Source organism: Perognathus longimembris, chromosome 13 (genome assembly GCF_023159225.1).
Source record: "Perognathus longimembris pacificus isolate PPM17 chromosome 13, ASM2315922v1, whole genome shotgun sequence".
In the NCBI taxonomy this organism is placed as follows: Eukaryota; Metazoa; Chordata; class Mammalia; order Rodentia; family Heteromyidae; genus Perognathus; species Perognathus longimembris.
The window spans coordinates 11267990-11286483 of NC_063173.1; the positions used below are offsets into that span (position 1 = coordinate 11267990).

At 39.1% G+C, this 18494-nt stretch overlaps 1 protein-coding gene and 2 pseudogenes across 2 annotated transcripts in view; 2 read left to right on the top strand and 1 right to left on the bottom strand.

Moving 5' to 3' along the window:
• Rab6a (RAB6A, member RAS oncogene family) overlaps nucleotides 1–13998 on the top strand; it is a 44493-nt gene extending 30495 nt beyond the window's left edge. For both annotated transcript variants that reach the window (XM_048359580.1, XM_048359579.1), the window contains exons 5-8: nucleotides 1374–1485; nucleotides 7252–7345; nucleotides 10233–10299; nucleotides 11957–13998. In XM_048359580.1, the coding sequence (XP_048215537.1) occupies nucleotides 1374–1485; nucleotides 7252–7345; nucleotides 10233–10299; nucleotides 11957–12021 (338 nt within the window). In that variant the 3' untranslated portion in view covers nucleotides 12022–13998. The remainder of the gene's footprint in view (nucleotides 1–1373; nucleotides 1486–7251; nucleotides 7346–10232; nucleotides 10300–11956) is intronic.
• On the top strand, nucleotides 1789–2891 carry LOC125361247 (annotated as a pseudogene).
• A 3385-nt stretch (nucleotides 13999–17383) lies between the features above and the next one.
• Nucleotides 17384–18171, bottom strand: LOC125361492 (annotated as a pseudogene).
• Between the last annotated feature and the right edge of the window lie 323 nt (nucleotides 18172–18494).

Sequence of the window (18494 nt, forward strand, 5' to 3'; positions counted from 1 at the left end):
GTGACTGAATTTTCTGTGGAGCATTGGTGCCTAACAGGAAAATGCTCTGTAATTGAAATGGTCCTTATAAATTGGTTTATTTTTATATATGTATATGGCATTTTAAACGTCATTCCATAATGTTCCATAATTTATTTAAAAAAAAACAGTTACACAACATCTTGGACTTCTTTGACCTAGAATACTATTCCTAGAAATTTTTATGTATTTGCTCAATCACAGGTCATAGCTACTAAGCAGTAATTGTAGTAACAAACTTAGAAGTTCAAAGATTGCATTTGGGAATTGTTTTCTTATTTTTCTTAGTTTGAATGGGAGCTATATGCAGTCATTCTTCTCTTGAAGCTTTACTTTGGGTTGCTACTTTTTTTATGTGTTTATTATTGTGTATTGACCAGTTTTGTAGCTTTAAAAGGTTTGTGCTTACTTTAACGAAAGCAAGTGAAATTTGTATTTACCTAATAATATTAGTGAACTGTTTATAGTTAGTTGAAAAAAAATCCTTAGAACCAACCTTAGAAAAGATGAAGTTTTTTAGAACTAAGTATTGAACCAAACTAAAATCACAAAGTTGAAGTGATCACAAACTGTGTAAGCAATGCAGATACAGTGGTATTGAAAGTTGTTTAAAGGCTTTCAAATTTTCTGGTTGTGTTGGGACTTAATGGCTGTCATACTTTGGAAATGCTTTCTTTGTCATATTTGATATGTATAAATGATCAAAAAAAGCATTGTGGCAATGTAACACCATATTATCTGCCATAGCTGTCCTTAGATTTCATTCTAAGTAGGGCCCATCACTGTGTAGACAGCTGCAATCTGCACAGAGCTGCTGACTGGCCCAGAGGGCAAGGATGGAACCTGGTTATGTGGACTTGTTTTGTCGATTTTTCCTCCTCTTTCTGAGTTATAAATTTGATGTTTCTAGATTGGCATTAGCCTCTGACTTGCTTGCCTTTCCTTGGCATCCAATCTCAAGGATTTCCGGGTTAGAGCTTTGATTTCTGAATGACCAGACAGAGCTCTGCTATTGCCCTGTCTCTAGTCCACTGTCTTGGATCCCACCCCTGTCCTTAGATTTCAGTGTTTTCTTTTTTAAATTTTTCTAATTATATAAAGCACATTGTAGTTATTTAGTTTTTGTCAACATTTTTTACGTTAAAATAAACCTTGAGGATTTTTTAATTTAGATTTGTTTATATCACTTGACAGTTGCAATCAGATAAAATGGAGTTATGTTGTAGGCACATTAAAAGTGGGTTCTTAATGTGCTGTCCCCCTTCCAACTTTCAGGGGATTGTGGGAGAAGGGGATCCTTCAGTGGAGGAGGCATTTTCAGTAACATAATTCCTCTGTCCACCCTCCTATACCAGATGTTAACTCATTCCAGCAAACTACAAAGTGGATTGATGATGTCAGAACAGAAAGAGGAAGTGATGTTATCATCATGCTAGTAGGAAATAAAACAGATCTTGCTGACAAGAGGTATGGAGTGATTTTTGGCATTTTGATTACTGTGTTAAGAAGCCTATTATTTTTGTTTACTTAAAAGTATTTTGAGGGGCTGGGGATATGGCCTAGTGGCAAGAGTGCTTGAAGCCCTGGGTTCACTTCCCCAGCACCACATATACACAAAACGGTCAGAAGTGGCGCTGTGCCTCAGTGGCAGAGTGCTAGCCTTGAGCAAAAAGAAGCCAGGGACAGTGCTCAGGCCCTGAGTCCAAGGCCCAGGACTGGCCAAAAAAAAAGTATTTTGATGTCAGACGGTGTCTAGCAACCGGGGAGTCGCATCATTTCATTTAGAGGTCCCCAGCAATCAGGAAAAGGAAATGGCCCTGCTTTGCTATAATCAGGGCCAGCGCTTTGATCCCAAGGCCAATGTGGATGATGCTTGCTTGCACTTACCATCCAGGTGTTCCAGTCTTTCATGATGCACTGAAGGGTTGGTCTTGCTGTAAGAGAAGAACAACTGATTTTTCTAATTGCTTAACCATTGTAGGCTGTACTAAAGGTAGGCATAATAGTGAGAAGCCACCTGAACCACTCAAGCCTGAAGTAAAGACTACTGAGAAGAAAGAACTATCTGAATTGAAACTCAGGTTTCAGGAACACATCATTCAAGCCCCCCTAAACCAGTAGAAACGATAAGAAGACCAAGCCCAGATGAGCCAATGACAAATTTGGAATTAAAAATATCTACCTCCGTAAAACAAGCATTCGATAAACTTAAACTGTCATCAGGAAGTGAAGAAGAAAAGAAAGAAGATGGTGATGAAGTTAAGGTTGGGACCCCATGTAAAAATGGAGGGTGTTCAAAGACATATTATGGGTCTGCAAAGTCTAGAAGAAATCTGTGTATATCTTTGTGGAGTACCTGTTTTCTATGAGGGAATGAAATATTGGAACTGTTGTAGGAGGAAAACATCTGATTTTAATACATTTTTAGCTTAAGAGGGTTGTACAACAGGAAAACACATGTGGAAAAACAGGATGCTGGGAAAAAAAATTGTTTCATGTAGACATGACTGGCATCACACTGGAGTTGAAGTCACCATTTCAGTCTGCTAAAAATTCACTTCCAGAACTTAGTCCAGTAGAAGCAAATAGTACATTGTTAAATGTACACATTGTGTTTGAAAGAGAGAAGGAATTTTATCAAAATGTGAAATTATGGGGTGTGACTGATGTAAAGAGAAGTTATTTACTATGACTGCAACTAAGATTGAGATCACCATGAGAAAAGCTGAGCCCATGTAGTGGGCAAGTCTAGAACTGCCTACCACCAAAAGCAGGAAAAAGAAAAAGATCGCAGATTGAATAGGAAAAAGCGAAAGCGGTGGCAGTTTCAGAATACTTAGTAGTATACAATGAAGTGGTGGCTTGCTGCTGTAATTTTTTGGTGTTGGTTTTTTTTTTTTTTTTTTTTTTTTGGCCAGTCCTGGGCCTTGGACTCAGGGCCTGAGCACTGTCCCTGGCTTCTTTTTGCTCAAGGCTAGCACTCTGCCACTTGAGCCACAGCGCCGCTTCTGGCCGTGTTTTGTATATGTGGTGCTGGGGAATCGAACCTAGGGCCTCGTGTATCCGAGGCAGGCACTCTTGCCACTAGGCTATATCCCCAGCCCCTTGGTGTTGTTTTTAAATGTGGCATTTCAGGGTCAACATGTGAGGTTCTCAAAGCCAAAATAATTTTCTCTTTCTGTACCTCCCATCTTCCTTTTAAGTTCTGTATGTTGATTCATTTCTCTTCACTGGTTTGTACCCCAGCCTGGAAGAAGCTGGAGAATTGATGAGTAGCATCATTGCAGTATTTCCTAGTATTCCTATAATGTTGAATAGTGTTAAATTAAAAGGCACCTTTGTCTTTTTCATGACTCTTATCTCATAATTAGGAATTGAGATGAAATGTTTAAATTTCAGTCACTTTTTTCATGGATCTTTGTTGTATAATGTTTGAAGATCTTAAAGAAGCAGCTCTTCATTGTTTCCCTTAGGGTAGGTAGTTAATTCTTTTTAGGACGGATCCTAAGATAGTAAATAGGAAGCTAAGGGTGCCACCAAATGAGAATTTGTTTACAATCAGTTTAATTTAAAAACCATAACTTGCCAAACAGTATGATTTGAGAGGATAGAAACGTAGATAAGGTTATTGAAGTAACTATTTAAATTCACCACTTATAAAACTAAGCAATAATGTTTTTAAAAAAAGTGTGTTTTTGTTTTGGTGCTGGTTATTGAACTTAGTTTGTACCTTGCACTTTCTAGTCAAGTGCTCTTCCACTGAGTTAAATCTCCAACCCGTGAGCAAATAACTCTTATGTGAGAAAGATTATACATGAAGACAGTTAGGTATTAAAAATTTAATGTTTGCACATGTATTTTTTGGTAGTTTTACCATACTTTGATGGTAGTGGTGGTAGTGTGTTTGTGTTTAAAATTCTATAGTTGCACCAAACTCTGTGGCTGAACTAAAAATAAAAAGCTTGATTGCAGTTCCACAGTAAAGTGAACAAAGCCATATTCAAGCCATATATTGCAAAAAGTATTAATATTCACTGTAGACTCTTTGGCTTTAAATACTTGTTTGGTTTTTTCTCCTCTCCTCCCCTTTCCCTTCCCCTTCCCCTTCCCCTTCCCCTTCCCCTTCCCCTTCCCCTTCCCCTTCCCCTTCCCCTTCCCCTTCCTCAGTTGTGGGGCTTGAACTTGGCCAGGACACTGTCCCTGAGCAATTTTTTTCCTCAAGGCTAGCACTCTACCACTTTGAGCCACAGCTTCACTTCAGGTTTTTGAGTTGTTAATTGGAGATAAGAATCTGACATGGGACTTTTCTGCCTGGGCTGGCTTTGAACCACAGGTTTTTTTTTTTTCTTCTTTTTCTTTCTTTTTTTTTTTTTAAATAAAACATTAAGACCAGATCACACAAGGAAAAAGTAGGAGACTTTTTTTCTAAATGAGATTAGAGGATTTGAGTAGAGGAATGACTTTCCATGTAGAGAAGTGATTGAAACCCAGTGAGGAAAGTAATTTAGACTGCATCCCAAGCAAGAAATGATGATAGTTACCCAGAACAACAGTAGTTTATAATAAGTGGTTAAATTCAGTTGTTTTTTGAAGATAGAGCTGTTGGGATATAATGATGAAATGAATGGAATGGAATACAGATTGTTGGATTGTATGTAGGGTGTGAGAGAAGACACAATCAAGGAGGATACTCAGAAATTTGGCCTCAGTAACTAAGATAAACAAGATTGCCTAATAACCTGGTCTTACTAAGTTTGGAATAGCTATAGATAGCTGAGTAACACAGTAAAATATGAATCTTTGAGGCTTTCAGTTTAAAGCCCAGGCAGACAGATTCGTGAAATTCCCTATCTCCAATTAACCACCAAAAGCCAGAAGTGGAGCTGTAGGTTCAAGTGTTAGAGAGCCAGCCTTGAGCAAAAAGGCTGAGGAAGGAGAGCATGAGGCCCTGAGTTCAAGCCTCATTATTGAAAAAAAATCCAGAAATAGTTACATAAGTTTCAGAGTTAACGCATTTGGGCTATGTAGGTCATGAAACTTGGAGAGATCACCAGGGAAATGGTTGTAGATAAGAGAAGATTAAAGAATACATTTTAGGGGGCTGGGAATATGGCCTAGTGGCAAGAATGCTTGCCTCATATACATGAGGCCCTAGGTTCAATTCCTCAGCACCACATATACAGAAAATGGCCAGAAGTGGTGCTGTGGCTCAAGTGGCAGAGTACTAGCCTTGAGCAAAAAGAAGCCAGGGACAGTGCTCAGGCCCTGAGTTCACCACGGCCTAGGCCTGGCCAAAAAAAAAAAAAAAAGAATACATTTTAAAGCATAAGGTATTTAAAACAGCATTTCTCAACTTTAGTACCATTGACACTTCAGGTGGTTTTGTGAAGCCTGTCCTTTGCACTATAGGATATTTAGCAACATCACTGGCTTACATCTATTAGATTTGAGCGGCACATACACATCAGGTTGTGACAGCCAAAATTGTGCCCCTGGTTGAGAGCCATAAATTTAAAAGTTAAAATTGAGGGAGGACGTAACAAATTGTACAAGAAATGTACCCACTGCCTTACTTATGAAACTAACCCCTTTGTACATCACTTTGACAATAAATAATTATTCAAAAAATTTTAAAGTTAAGGAAATGGGGAAGAACTGGCTAAACAAACAGGAAGAAAAGAAGGTCACAAAAGTAGGAGAAAAATTAGGCAGATATAATATTCTAAAGGAAATTGAAAATGTTTTAAAGAGAAGTTAATAATGAGCTATAGGCATGACTGAAGTGGTAAAATGACTGCTATTTAATAAGGATGAGGCCCTGAATTCAAACCTTACTATGGCAGAGATCATAGGAGATGTTGAGGATAGAAAGAGAATGAGGAAAGATGGATAAACTCTGGAAATGCTCTTTCAGGTCAAATAAAATGGAGAAAGAATTAATTATTAAAATTAAAAATTTGGAGGTTATTTACTTATGTTGATAAGTAGTAAGGTTGGAATGGTGTGATTGAAAAGTTGACTGCTACTACAGTTTCAAGATAGAGTGCCCATTCTCTCTTTTAAAATTACAATGTTTATGAACGTGTGTGGATGCATGCGTCCGTGCACGTGTGCAGGTTAAGCAAATGTTCTATTAATCTAAGACACATCCATAGCTACAAGTTTTTTTGTAAGCATTTATTTTGTATTGCAAATATTGTAGAAGTAATCATAGGCTATGAAACTAACAAAATCTGAATATTAAAATACTAAATATGAACAAAATCTAAGCTAAACATAGAGGCAAAATGGCAGCCTCTGCTGTTTTCCCCTACAAAGTTTTAAAAAGTGAAATAATTATTGGATGAATTCAGCCAAATAAAAGCAATCTTAAAAATTTTATTATAAAGATAATGTATAGAAGAGTCACCATTTCATAGGTCAGGTAATGAGTACATTTATTTAGTTAGTTAGTTAGTTGCCAGTCCAGGGCCTTGGACTCAGGGCCTGAGCACTGTCCCTGGCTTCTTTTTGCTCAAGGCCAGCACTCTACCACTTGAGCCACAGCACCACTTCTGGCCTTTTCTATATATGTGGTGCTGAGGAATCGAACCTAGGGCTTCATGTATACGAGGCAAGCATTCTTGCCACTAGGCCATATTCCCAGCCCATGAGTACATTTCTTTTTGGACAATGTCATTCCTTCTTTGCTCAAAGCAAATTAGTGTTTGGTTTTTTTTTTAATCTTTTTAAAAAATCAGGCTGGGTGCTGGCAGTTCACACCTGTAATCCTAGTAGTTACTCAGGAAGCTGAGATCTGAGGATCATGGTTCAAAGCCAGCCTGGGCAGGAAAATCTGTAAAACTCTTACCTCCAGTTAACCACCAGAAGACTGGAAGTAGCACTTTGGCTCAAGCAGTAGAGTGCTAGCCTTGAGCTGAAGAGCTCAGGGATAGCACCCAGGCCCAGAGTTCAAGCACCACAATCAACAACAACAAAATCAGTTAAGTATAACTATATACACACACACATATATGATTTAAAATTTTTATTTCTAATAGAAATTAAACCCATGCTTGCTAGTCAAGTTCTCTGTCACTTGAGCCACACTCAGCCCCAGAATCATACAATAATGTATGTATTCAAACCTTGCTGTTGAGCTAACACCTATATCATGAAAAGTTTTTAGTTTTTTTTGCAATCTTTGTTATTTTTACAAAGTAAGAATTTGTCTTTTAACAAATTTTACTACAGGCAAGTTTCAATTGAGGAGGGAGAAAGAAAAGCCAAAGAACTGAATGTCATGTTTATTGAAACCAGTGCAAAAGCAGGATACAATGTAAAGCAGGTAAGTGTCCTTTGAGTATGACATAATGTTACCAAATTGAGAAAACGTGAATTAATTGTGTATGCCTGCTATTCTCTAGTGTGAGGTTTTCTTCCAATTAGCAAAAGCTAGCAACAGCAGGCCTCATGATCTAGCAACATGTTGTCAAGAAGTGAGAAATTATATATGTATATATATATACATATATATATATTTCTTGGGAAAGGGGAAATGATTTGCCCAAACTTCTTAGGTTGTATGCAAGATAACTATTGCATTATGATTGCAAAGTTGTAAGCTTCTCATAATCATTCTACATCCATACCTCATTGTTTTATTTATTTATTTTTTGGCCAGTCCTGGGACCTGGACTCAGGGCCTGAGCACTGTCCCTGGCTTCTTTTTGCTCAAGGCTAACACTCTGCCACTTGAGTCACAGCGCAACTTCTGACCATTTTCTGTATATGTGGTACTGGGGAATTGAACCCAGGGCCTCATGTATACAAGGCAAGCACTCTTGCCACTAGGCCATATCCCCAGCCCACCTCATTGTTTTAAAGGTAAACTTTCCTTATTTCAGAGTTTGATGGCAAGATTGCAATAAATGAATGCAAGTATTTTCTCATTGTAAACATGCATTTTTGTTACCTAAGAAAACTGGTAGCTGCACGCTGGTGAGCTCATGCCTGTAATCCTAGCTACTCAGCAGGCTGAGATCTTAGGATTGGGGTTCAAAGCCAGCCCAGGCAAAGAAGTCCCCCTGTAAGACTCTTATCTCCAATTAACTACTAAAAAACTGGAGGCTGGGAATATAGCCTAGTGGCAAGAGGGCTTGCCTCATACACATGAAGCCCTGAGTTCGATTCCTCAGCACCACATATATACAAAAAGGCCAAAAGTAGCGCTGTGGCTCAAGTGGCAGAGTGCTAGCCTTGAGCAAAAAAAAAGAAAAAAGCCAGGGAGCGTGCTCAGGCCCTGAGTCCGAGCCCTAGGACTGACACACACACACACACACACACACACACACACACACACACACACACACACACACACTCCCCCCCCCACCCCCGAAGTGCACACACACACACACACACACACACACACACACACACCCCACTCCCCCCCCACCCCCGAAGTGGAGCCTTGAGCACAAGAGCTCAGGGGCGGCTGCCAGAGCTTGAGTTCAAGCCCCATGACCAACAGTAAGATGGGGGGAGGGAGGGAAGAGGAAGGAAGGAAGGAAGTATATATTGGTGTTTAAGCAGTGTTTATATAGCAAGAGTGTTTTGTGGGGAGCATCAGGAAAATATAGAGAGACCTTCCTCACATTATTACCAGACTATTTTCTGTAGTATGGGTCAGCCAAAAGCTCACTGGCTTAATTAATCAAGGCACTATCATAGAGTAATGGCTACCTGATTTACCATAGTACATACCACAATACTAAAGAAATACAGGGGCTGGGAATATGGCCTAGTGGCAAGAGCGCTTGCCTCCTACACATGAAGCTCTCAGTTCGATTCCCCAGCACCACATATATGGAAAACGGCCAGCAGGGGCACGTGGCTCAGGTGGCAGAGTGCTAGCCTTGAGCGGGAAGAAGCCAGGGATGGTGCTCAGGCCCTGAGTCCAAGGCCCAGGACTGGCCAAAAAAAAAAGAAGAAATACAAATTGACAATCTCTCTCTTCAAAATTATATATTCCGCCCAGACACTGGCATTTCATGCCTGTAATTCTAGCTACTCAAGTGACTGAGATCTGAGGATTGAGTTTCCAAGCCATCCTGGACAGATAAACCCAAGAGACTTTTTTTTTTTTTTTTTTGCCAGTCCTAGGCCTTGGACTCAGGGCCTGAGCACTGTCCCTGGCTTCTTTTTGCTCAAGGCTAGCACTCTGCCACTTGAGCCACAGCACCTCTTCTGGCCTTTTCTATATATGTGGTGCTGAGGAACAGAACCCAGGGCAAGCACTCTTGCCACTAGGCCATATTCACAACCCCCAAGAGACTTATCTCCTAGTTAACCAGTACAAAAATGCCAGAAGTGGAAGTGTAGCTCAATTTGTGATACTATATAATCACCCACATCTGTTACATGCCAGAAATCTCAGCTTACTGGAGTCTGAGGCAGGAGGATCATGTGGTATAGGCCAGCCTAGCTATGTAGTTTTGCTGTTTCATAAACCAGTATCTCACCAATTGGGCATATCTATACTGATTTTGGTATTTTAGAATCATATTTCAAACACAGCTCAGCTACTTGGACTGGTGTTCATTCATATGATGGAGGAAAGGCCAGCTGCATTGGTTTCAGAGGTCGTAAATTGACCAAGGCTACTTCTGACTGTACAAACTTTCATTGTATATTTAATACACTGAATTTGAAAATCCTTTATGAAAGGTAGAATTGCCACTTTACTGTCTTACTAAATGAATGATCTGTTCAGAGTTTCTGTAGTACTTTATAACATTTTGCTGCTTATTTCAGAACTGTTTGTTTTGTTAATGTCTTGTTTTACCAGATGAAAGCAGAGATCATGACTTTATTCACTTTTTGTATTTGGCATGTGCTTCATATATTTATTCATAGAAAGTTAAGAATCCAGGGGGCTGGGGATATGGCTTAGTGGCAAGAGAGCTTGCCTTGTATACATGAGGCCCTGGGTTCGAGTCCCCAGCACCACATATACAGAAAACGGTCAGAAGTGGCGCTGTGGCTCAAGTGGCAGAGTGCTAGCCTTGAGCAAAAGGAAGCCAGGGACAGTGCTCAGGCCCTGAGTCCAAGGCCCAAGACTGGCAAAAACAAAACAAAACAGAAAGTTAAGAATCCAGGAGAGGAATAACCCAGAAGCCATGCCATTTAACTTGTGATTCTGAGTCATCAACCTTGATAATATCTTCTTCCCACAGCTCTTCCGACGTGTAGCAGCAGCTTTGCCTGGAATGGAAAGCACCCAGGACCGAAGCAGAGAAGACAGTATCCTATTTGTTTCTACAGAAAAATATTGCTGCTAGTATTTAGACCTTTTTTGGTTGGCTAAGGAATGTTGTGCTCTATTGCCTTTTACAGACCAGAACTGATGGCTTAAGTATAGAGAAACAAGGTTTTTCTATAGCAACTGAGATCTAGTTATCCATGTATACTCTTTGCAGCAAGTAGTCATAATAATAATTACTCATTGAGAGTAGTAGTTTTTATTTTTGCTTGGTTTTTTTATTTTGTTTGTTTTGGTGGGTTAGGTAGGTAGTACAGGGGTTTGAACTCAAGCCTTGTACTTTGTAGGTATATACTCTCCCAGCTAAGCCATGACTCTAGCCCTTTTTTGCTTTAGTTTTCAAGGTTTTACCTGGGGCAGCCTTAGACCATGTTCCTCCTATCTACAACCTCTTGCATAGTTGAGATGACATGAATCACCATGCCTGGTTTGAGATGGAGGCTCACTAAGTTTGGCCTAGACTTGCTTCTAATCTCTGCCTCCCAAGTAAGTAGATAGTTATAGGTATGAGCCCTGCTCCCTGCCACTTGCCTGCTTTGCAGTGAGCAGGAAACTTAGAATCTCAGTCTTTTCCTTCATTTTAATTGCATTGACTCAGTTTTCCTCCTGCAGCATATCATATTTACTTTTCCTACTTTTAGCCTTTTTGAGCTTTCTCTTTGCACAGACCAGAAATAACTCAAAGACAGGCATGGTGGTATAAACGTTGTAATCTCAGCTACTCGAGAGGAAGATTGAAATTTGAGGCCAGCTGGAACAAAAGTTAACAAGCCCCTATCTCAAAAACAATCTGAACAAACCTATGATGACATAAGTTTTTGGTCTCTGCTACTCAGAAGACAAGATAGGAGGATTAGAGTCCAGCACTGGGAAAAATTACCAAGAAACCATATCTGAAAAACAAAACTAAAAGCCAAAGGAGATGTGGCTCAGGTTGTAAGGTGTTTGCCTAGTAAGTTTAAGCCTTTGAGTTTAATCCTCAGTACTTCCCAAAAGAGGGAAGGAGGGGAGGAAGAGAAGGGAAGGAAAGAAAAGGGGAAAGGAAGAGAAGGTAGAAGGGAAAGGCAGAAAGAAAAACACCTGGGAATAGAATTACATTTTAACCTCTACTTTGTGAAACATCATTAGATGTGTTTCATTATTAACAGTTATTTCTAAGGATTTTGAATTTGATATTTGCATTCTGTATTTGCCTTATAGCATCTTTCCGTATGAAGACATTATTAAGCTACACAACTTATAACATTTAGTAGCCAACTCTTTCCATTTCTAAATGTTTCCTATTTTCCAAGTCTTAATACTTTTAATGGAATAATGTGATTTATTGATGTGCCATTATTTATTAGTTTTCCCCCTACTTTTGGAATTTTCTTGTTTGTAGGCTGTTGTCAGATTTATTTTATGTAAATAGTTCTATAAGGAATATCATCCTCACATAGTTCTTCCTCCTGTAGAATAACACATAAAAGGAAGTTATTTCATTTGAGTACCTTGTATGCTGAAAAGGCTGTATGGAAAATAGTGACTGTGAAGGTTGTAAAGTCAAATAAGAAAAATAAGAGGTTTGCCAGATATGTCAGAATTCAGTAGACCCAGAATTATACTTTTCCAATTCTTAATCCTTAACTTTTGTTTCAGTGATTGACATAAAACTGGAAAAACCTCAGGAGCAACCAGTCACTGAAGGAGGCTGTTCCTGCTAATCTCCCGTGGCATCTTTAACCCATCTGCAGAAGCTCATTGCTTTGGCCCCATTCTGTTTCATTGACTGCAGTGTGAATATTGGCTTAAATCTTTCCCTTCAGTAATAACGTATTGCAGTTCATCATTGCTGCCTGTCTCGTGGAGATGATCTATTAGCTTCACAAGCACAAAAAAAAAAGTCGGTGTCTTCATTATTTATATTTTTTAAAAAAGCCAAAAGATTCCAGCATATTCCAGTGACAACCTTAAAGATTAGATACATTTTCTTAACATTTTTTCCCTTTTAATGTTAACGATAATGTGCTTTAAAATGATGGAAACCTCAGCAGTTATGAATGTGGCTTGGTTAAGGAGCTGTATGCTCTCAGAAGCATTCTCTTATCCTCTTGATCTCTCCCTGCTTTTCTTACCTTTCCTTCCTCCTATCCCTGTTTGTATCCTCCCACCAAGCAAACGAGACAAACAGTAGTCCAAGCCCACTGGATTTATTCAGATTTTACAAATACCTTTTGCTTGCTCTAGTCCTTGGGCCAAGATGTCCAAAACTATTCTTAAGCACTGATATAAATTACTTGAGACTTTCTTCGAGGTCAGAACTCAGCTATTGTGGGCAATGCTTGAATGAGGAAAGGGTTCTGGTGTTATTTTCAAGATGAACTGAGAACTTTCAAGTAAGAGGAACATAAAATGTACTTCTGACCCTTTTGAATGTGCTTTATTAATTAGACTCTGGGAGAGAAAAGTAACCAGGTGCTTCAGAACAGGTTTCTAACATTTAATTCTTCATGATAAAATCATAAAGATCTAATGAGCTATTTCTTCCAAGCCTGTTAAATTGTCATGATAGTTACTCTGTTTAAAAAACACATGTGCACACATATTCCCTAACACCAACATTTACCTTTTTAAGCAATAGATATCACTTAGTTTTTCTTGGTTTTTAAAAATGTTGTGCAGGCCAGGCATTATAAAAAGACAACTTCCTTTAAGAAGAACCAGTGGAAGAATTTAAATTTGGCACCATGGTTAAAATGACTGTAACTAGTAGAATTAATTATATCTGAAGCTTACCAATAAAAGAACCCTCACAGAATAACAAATATTCTGTCCTGGACACTTGAGGTCAAATTTGAAGATGGAAATCATTTTATTATAAGCCCCTAACAGCAGATTAGAAAAAGCATATATTGAAGAGGAAAAGGAGAGGATGGAAATAAAAAGTCAATATTACACAGATTTATGCCTTATTTTTTAGCATTTTTAAATGTTGGGTCTTTCAGGCTGGTCTTTCTTTTTATTAGATCTGTATAGTTTAGTTAATTAGTGATTTAGTTTTATATTTAAGCTGCAATTAATCTTTTTGGTGATATTTATTTCTTTTCCTTTTTTAAAAACTTTAAATTTCTGGGTGTTTTGTTGAATCAGTTTAGAGCTTCATCACCATGGCAATATGTATTCTCTTAAAATATTGCAAGCCAGTATACTAGGAGTGCACCCTTTTAATCTTTACTAGCTATTGTGAGATTGCTGTGTAAGTTAATAAACACATTTGTAAATACATTGTTTGCAGGAGAAAAACTTCTGAGTTACAGCTCAGAAAAGGCCTGCTGAATTTATGTTGTAAGCATTACTTAACACAGTATAAAGATGAAAAGAAAAATAACTTCATACTTCCTCATCTACTCATTGCAACAAAACCCTTCACTGGGAAAACCTTATTGCCCTATCTTCCTCTTTGTCCTCCACATCTCACTTACTGTCACCTTGTAATATTCAGAGAGCACTTGGATTATGGATCTGAATAGAGAAATGCTTTCAGATAATCATTAGCCCACATACCCGTAACTTATACTCAAAGATGGGATGGAGTTGTAAAGTGCTTTTATAATACAATATTGTTGTTAAAAGCAAGGATTGACTCTTTCGTTTTATTTTGACCTGGCATGTCCTGAAATAAATATCCATTCAATATGTCAGATGGGTCATATTCTTTATTTGGAGGTAGTTGTGTTTTCTGAAAAGGAAGTGATTATCTTCTTACATTGTCACATTTGATTCTTTTACATGTCTTTAAGAAAATTACCAGTATGCTGCTTTTAAATAATGATCTTAGAGTTCCTCATCTGAAGCATAGTTCAGTTTTTTTTTAATAAACATAATTTTGCTGCCAAAACTATATAAATAAAATAATTACTGACTTGATTTCCCATTCCTGCCAAGTTTTTGAATTACCATGTTTCTTCATCCTTCCCTAGAACTAACTATAAAAAAGAATGTGTAATCCAGGGGCTGGGGATATGGCCTAGTGGCAAGAGTGCTTGCCTTATATACATGAGGCCCTGGGTTCAATTCCCCAGCACCACATATACAGAAAATGGCCAGAAGTGGCGCTGTGGCTCAAGTGGCAGAGTGCTAGCTTTGAGCAAAAAGAAGCCAGGGACAGTGCTCAGGCCCTGAGTTCAAGCCCCAGGACTGGCCAAAAAAAAAAAAAGTGTAATCCATAAAAATAAGAACAAATGTAAAAAGCTTCTGAGGGGGTCAGAACTATTTAATTGAGAAGTGAGAGAGTTGCAACTTGACAGATAGATCTGTTTCTAGAGTGTAGCAATAGGATATAGTCATGTACCCTGTAATGACATTTCAGTCAGTCATGATGGCCCATATGTACTTTGTGTGTGTGTATGCTGATACAGGGATTTGAACTCAAGGCTTGTCACTCCCATTCAGGTTTTTGCTCACATATGGCACTGTACTAGTACTACCTGACCCTTGCCTCTAATCCAGTATTTTTCTGGCTAATTAGAGATAGAGTTTCAAGAACTTTTCTTTCCTGAGCTGTCTTTGAACCTTGATCCTTTAGATATCAGACTCCTGAATAGCTCCGATTGCAGTTATGAGCCATTGGTGCCCAGCTGGACCATATATATTTGATCTCATAAGATAATAATAGAGGGGGGTGGGATGGGAATGTGACTTAGTGGTAGATTGCTTGCCTAGCACGCATGAAGCCCTGGGTTTGATTTCTCAGCACCATATAAACAGAAAAAGCCAGAAGTGGTGCTGTGGTTCAAGTGGTAGAGCCTCTAGCCTTGAGCAAAAAGAAGCCAGGGGACAGTGTTCAGGCCCTTAGTTCAAGCCCCAGGACTGGCCAAAAAAAAAAAAAAAATGTATATATATATGTGTGTGTGTGTGTGTGTATGTATATGTATATATGTGTGTGTATATATATATATATATATATATATATATAAAATAGAGGGGCTGGGAATATGGCCTAGTGGTAGAGTTCTTGCCTTGCATACGTGAAGCCCTAGGTGCGATTGCTTAGCACCAAATACATAGAAAAAGCCAGAAGTGGCACTGTGGCTCAAGTGGTAGAGTGCTAGCAAAAGGAAGCCAGGGATAGTGCTCAGGCCCTGAGCCCAAGCCCCAGGACTGGCAAAATAATAATAATAGGGGCTGGGGATATGGCTTAGTGGCAAGAGTGCTTGCCTCGTATACATGAAGCCCTGGGTTCAATTCCCCACCACCACATATACAGAAAATGGCCAGAAGTGGCGCTGTGGCTCAAGTGGCAGAGTACTAGCCTTGGGACTGCTCAGGCCCTGAGTCCAAGCCCCAGGACTGGCCAAAAAATAAATAAATAAATAATAGAGCTAAAATATTCCAGTCATTTAGTATAATTTAGCACAACACATCTTCACTGTGGTGATGGTAGTATAAATGTATCATGCTGCTAATTATATAAAAGCATCACAATTTTGTTTAAATTCAGGTAATTTTTTTTTTTTCAGAGCTGAGGACCGAGCTCAGGGCCTTTGCACTTGCCAGGAAAGTGCTCTCCCACTGAGCTAAATCCCCAGATACGTTATTTTTTGTGGAGTCAAAACACATTCTTGTAAACTTTCTTACATTAATTAGTTGCACAGTTCAAGATGAGGTGTTTTGTGGCTTTTTACTTAAGGTATAGAAAATATTTAGAAATAAAAAAAGCATCACAAATACAATTGTATACAATACATTCATTGCTTTTAATTTTTCCTTGAGTATAAGCCTGTAACAAACTGAACCTAGTGATTTGCTTCTAAGGAACAGAGTAATAGCAAAAAATAATTAAACATTAAATATTAGATTCTGAGTCAGGCATGGTGGTTCAGAAAGCTGAGATCTAGAGGATCACAATTCAAGGTCTGCTTGGGCAGAGAAGTTTGTGAGACTGCCATTTCCATTTTTCCAGGATAAAAAAAGACTGGGCATTGCTCAAGTAGAATGCCAGTCAAACAAGAAAGCCAAGCAAGCATGAAGTCCTGAATTCAAGCCGTGGTTCCAGGGAATGAGGAGGATTAGATTCTGGAAGATTTTGTGGCCTAAAAAATAATTGTTACTATTTAGGTGTTCTACAGAGGGGTTACCATTTCATACGCCAGGTAATAACATTTCTCTCTGTCTCTCTCTCTCTTTTTTGTTTTTTTTACAATGTCATCCTTCCTTTGCTTTCTCTGTTTCCCCCTCCCATCCCTTCCCATAAGTTACATAGGTCATTTTCTACGTAATGTATGCTGAATACCATGATTGCAATTTCTCACCCTTCCTCCCTCCCTTTGTGAATGTCCTCCCTTTACTATCACCTGCCAAAAAAAGCAAAAATAAACACTACCATCAACAACAATAACAACAAAACCCCACATTTCCATGTCCTGGAGTTTATTTTAAATGTTCAGAGAAGTTTTACCTTTGGGTCTCATGCCTAAGGATATCCTCCTTTAGTCTGACTGTATGTGGGTGACTAGAGTCCTGCATAGGTTATCATATTCCGTTATATTTTAGCTATGGCTTCCACATATGAGAGAAAACATAAAAATAACATCTGAAGTTGGCTTACCTTACATAGTATGATTTGTTCTAGGTCCGTCCATTTCTCTGCAAATCTTTTTTTTTTTTGCCAGTCCTGGGGCTTGGACTCAGGGCCTGAGCACTGTCCCTGGCTTCTTTTTGCTCAAGGCTAGCACTCTGCCACTTGAGCCACAGCGCCACTTCTGGCCATTTTCTGTATATGTGGTGCTGGGGAATTGAACCCAGGGCCTCATGTATACGAGGCAAGCACTCTTGCCACTAGGCCATATCCCCAGCCCCCCAGAGCTGTTTTGATTTGCATTTCCTTCATGGCCAGGGATGTTGACCATGTCCTCAGATTTGATTTCCTCAGACTTTCCTCTGATTGTCATTCTTTCTTCTTCTGAGAATCTCTCTCTCTTGAGCTTCTTTTCCAATCCCATGAGTGGTTTATTAGTTTTGAGGAGGTGATGATTTTTTTTTTTTTTGCAGCCATCACAAATAGGCCTTTTATTTGTCACTTACTAAAACTCTGAATTTTAAACAGATTCTTGGACTGGTGGTTCGTATCCATCAGCTCACTCGACTTTTAGCACCAGTCTCGTCCCCAGTAGCTTTTCCAGAACTACCACCTTCACCATGAGGCTCCATGAGTTTTCCCAATTCAAACTTGTGCTTCTTCAGCATTTTTACTTTTCTAACGAAGACATCATGCAGTGGATAAATAGACTGGCAGGCCTTTTCTATGTCTTTGCCAAAGCTGTCTGGAATCAATTTATTAACTACTTCTTTCAAGTCATTTGTCTGCACCTCTCTGGTCATGATCTCCATCATCTTCTTCCGGATCTGGAGCACCTGCTGATGCTGGGCATAGGAGGTCTTGCGGATTTGATTGTTGCGTTTTTTAGTAAAACCAACACAGAACAGACGAAGCAAATAACCCTCTGTAGTCTTGACATCAACATGAGCTTCAATCATGGTCTGCCACTTTTTGACCATGGAGCACGTTTTGTCTCGGGTGAGATCCATGCCATGGAAGTTGGTCAGGCAGCTCTTGCCCTAAACATCCTCAGTAATGAGCTTGAACTTTCTGAATGCGACTTCATCATTCTGCAGATCGGCGAGGCTCACTTCAAACACCCGACCCTTGAGGCCATCAGATGCGATTTTGGTTCCTTGAGTCCTCGTGACTAGTGTTTTCCCAATATTCCTTATATTGAACATGGCCAGTGCTTTCACATGATACTAATCTTTCTTAGAAAATGGATCAACCACTTTCTTCTTGGCGTAAGGCGCTTGTTCTTGCCGACCGCCATGGTGCTGATCAGAGAGCCGAAAGGTGGAGGTGATAAATTTTTAGCTCATAGAATACTTGGGATACTAGGCCTTTTTTAGATGTATTGCTGGTGAATATTTCTCCCAGTTTGTCTTTCTCATTTAGTAACTATGCAGAGACTGTAATTTTGATGTGATCTCATTTGTCAAGTCTCTCCTATTTGCTGTGCCCCTGAAAACATTCCTATATATGCCTGTAAATTCTAATGTTTCTCCTATTCCATCTCACAGTAGTTTCAAAGTTTCAGGCCTGATAAGGTATTTCAGTTGATATTGGGGCATGGTTAAAAAACAAACAAGAATC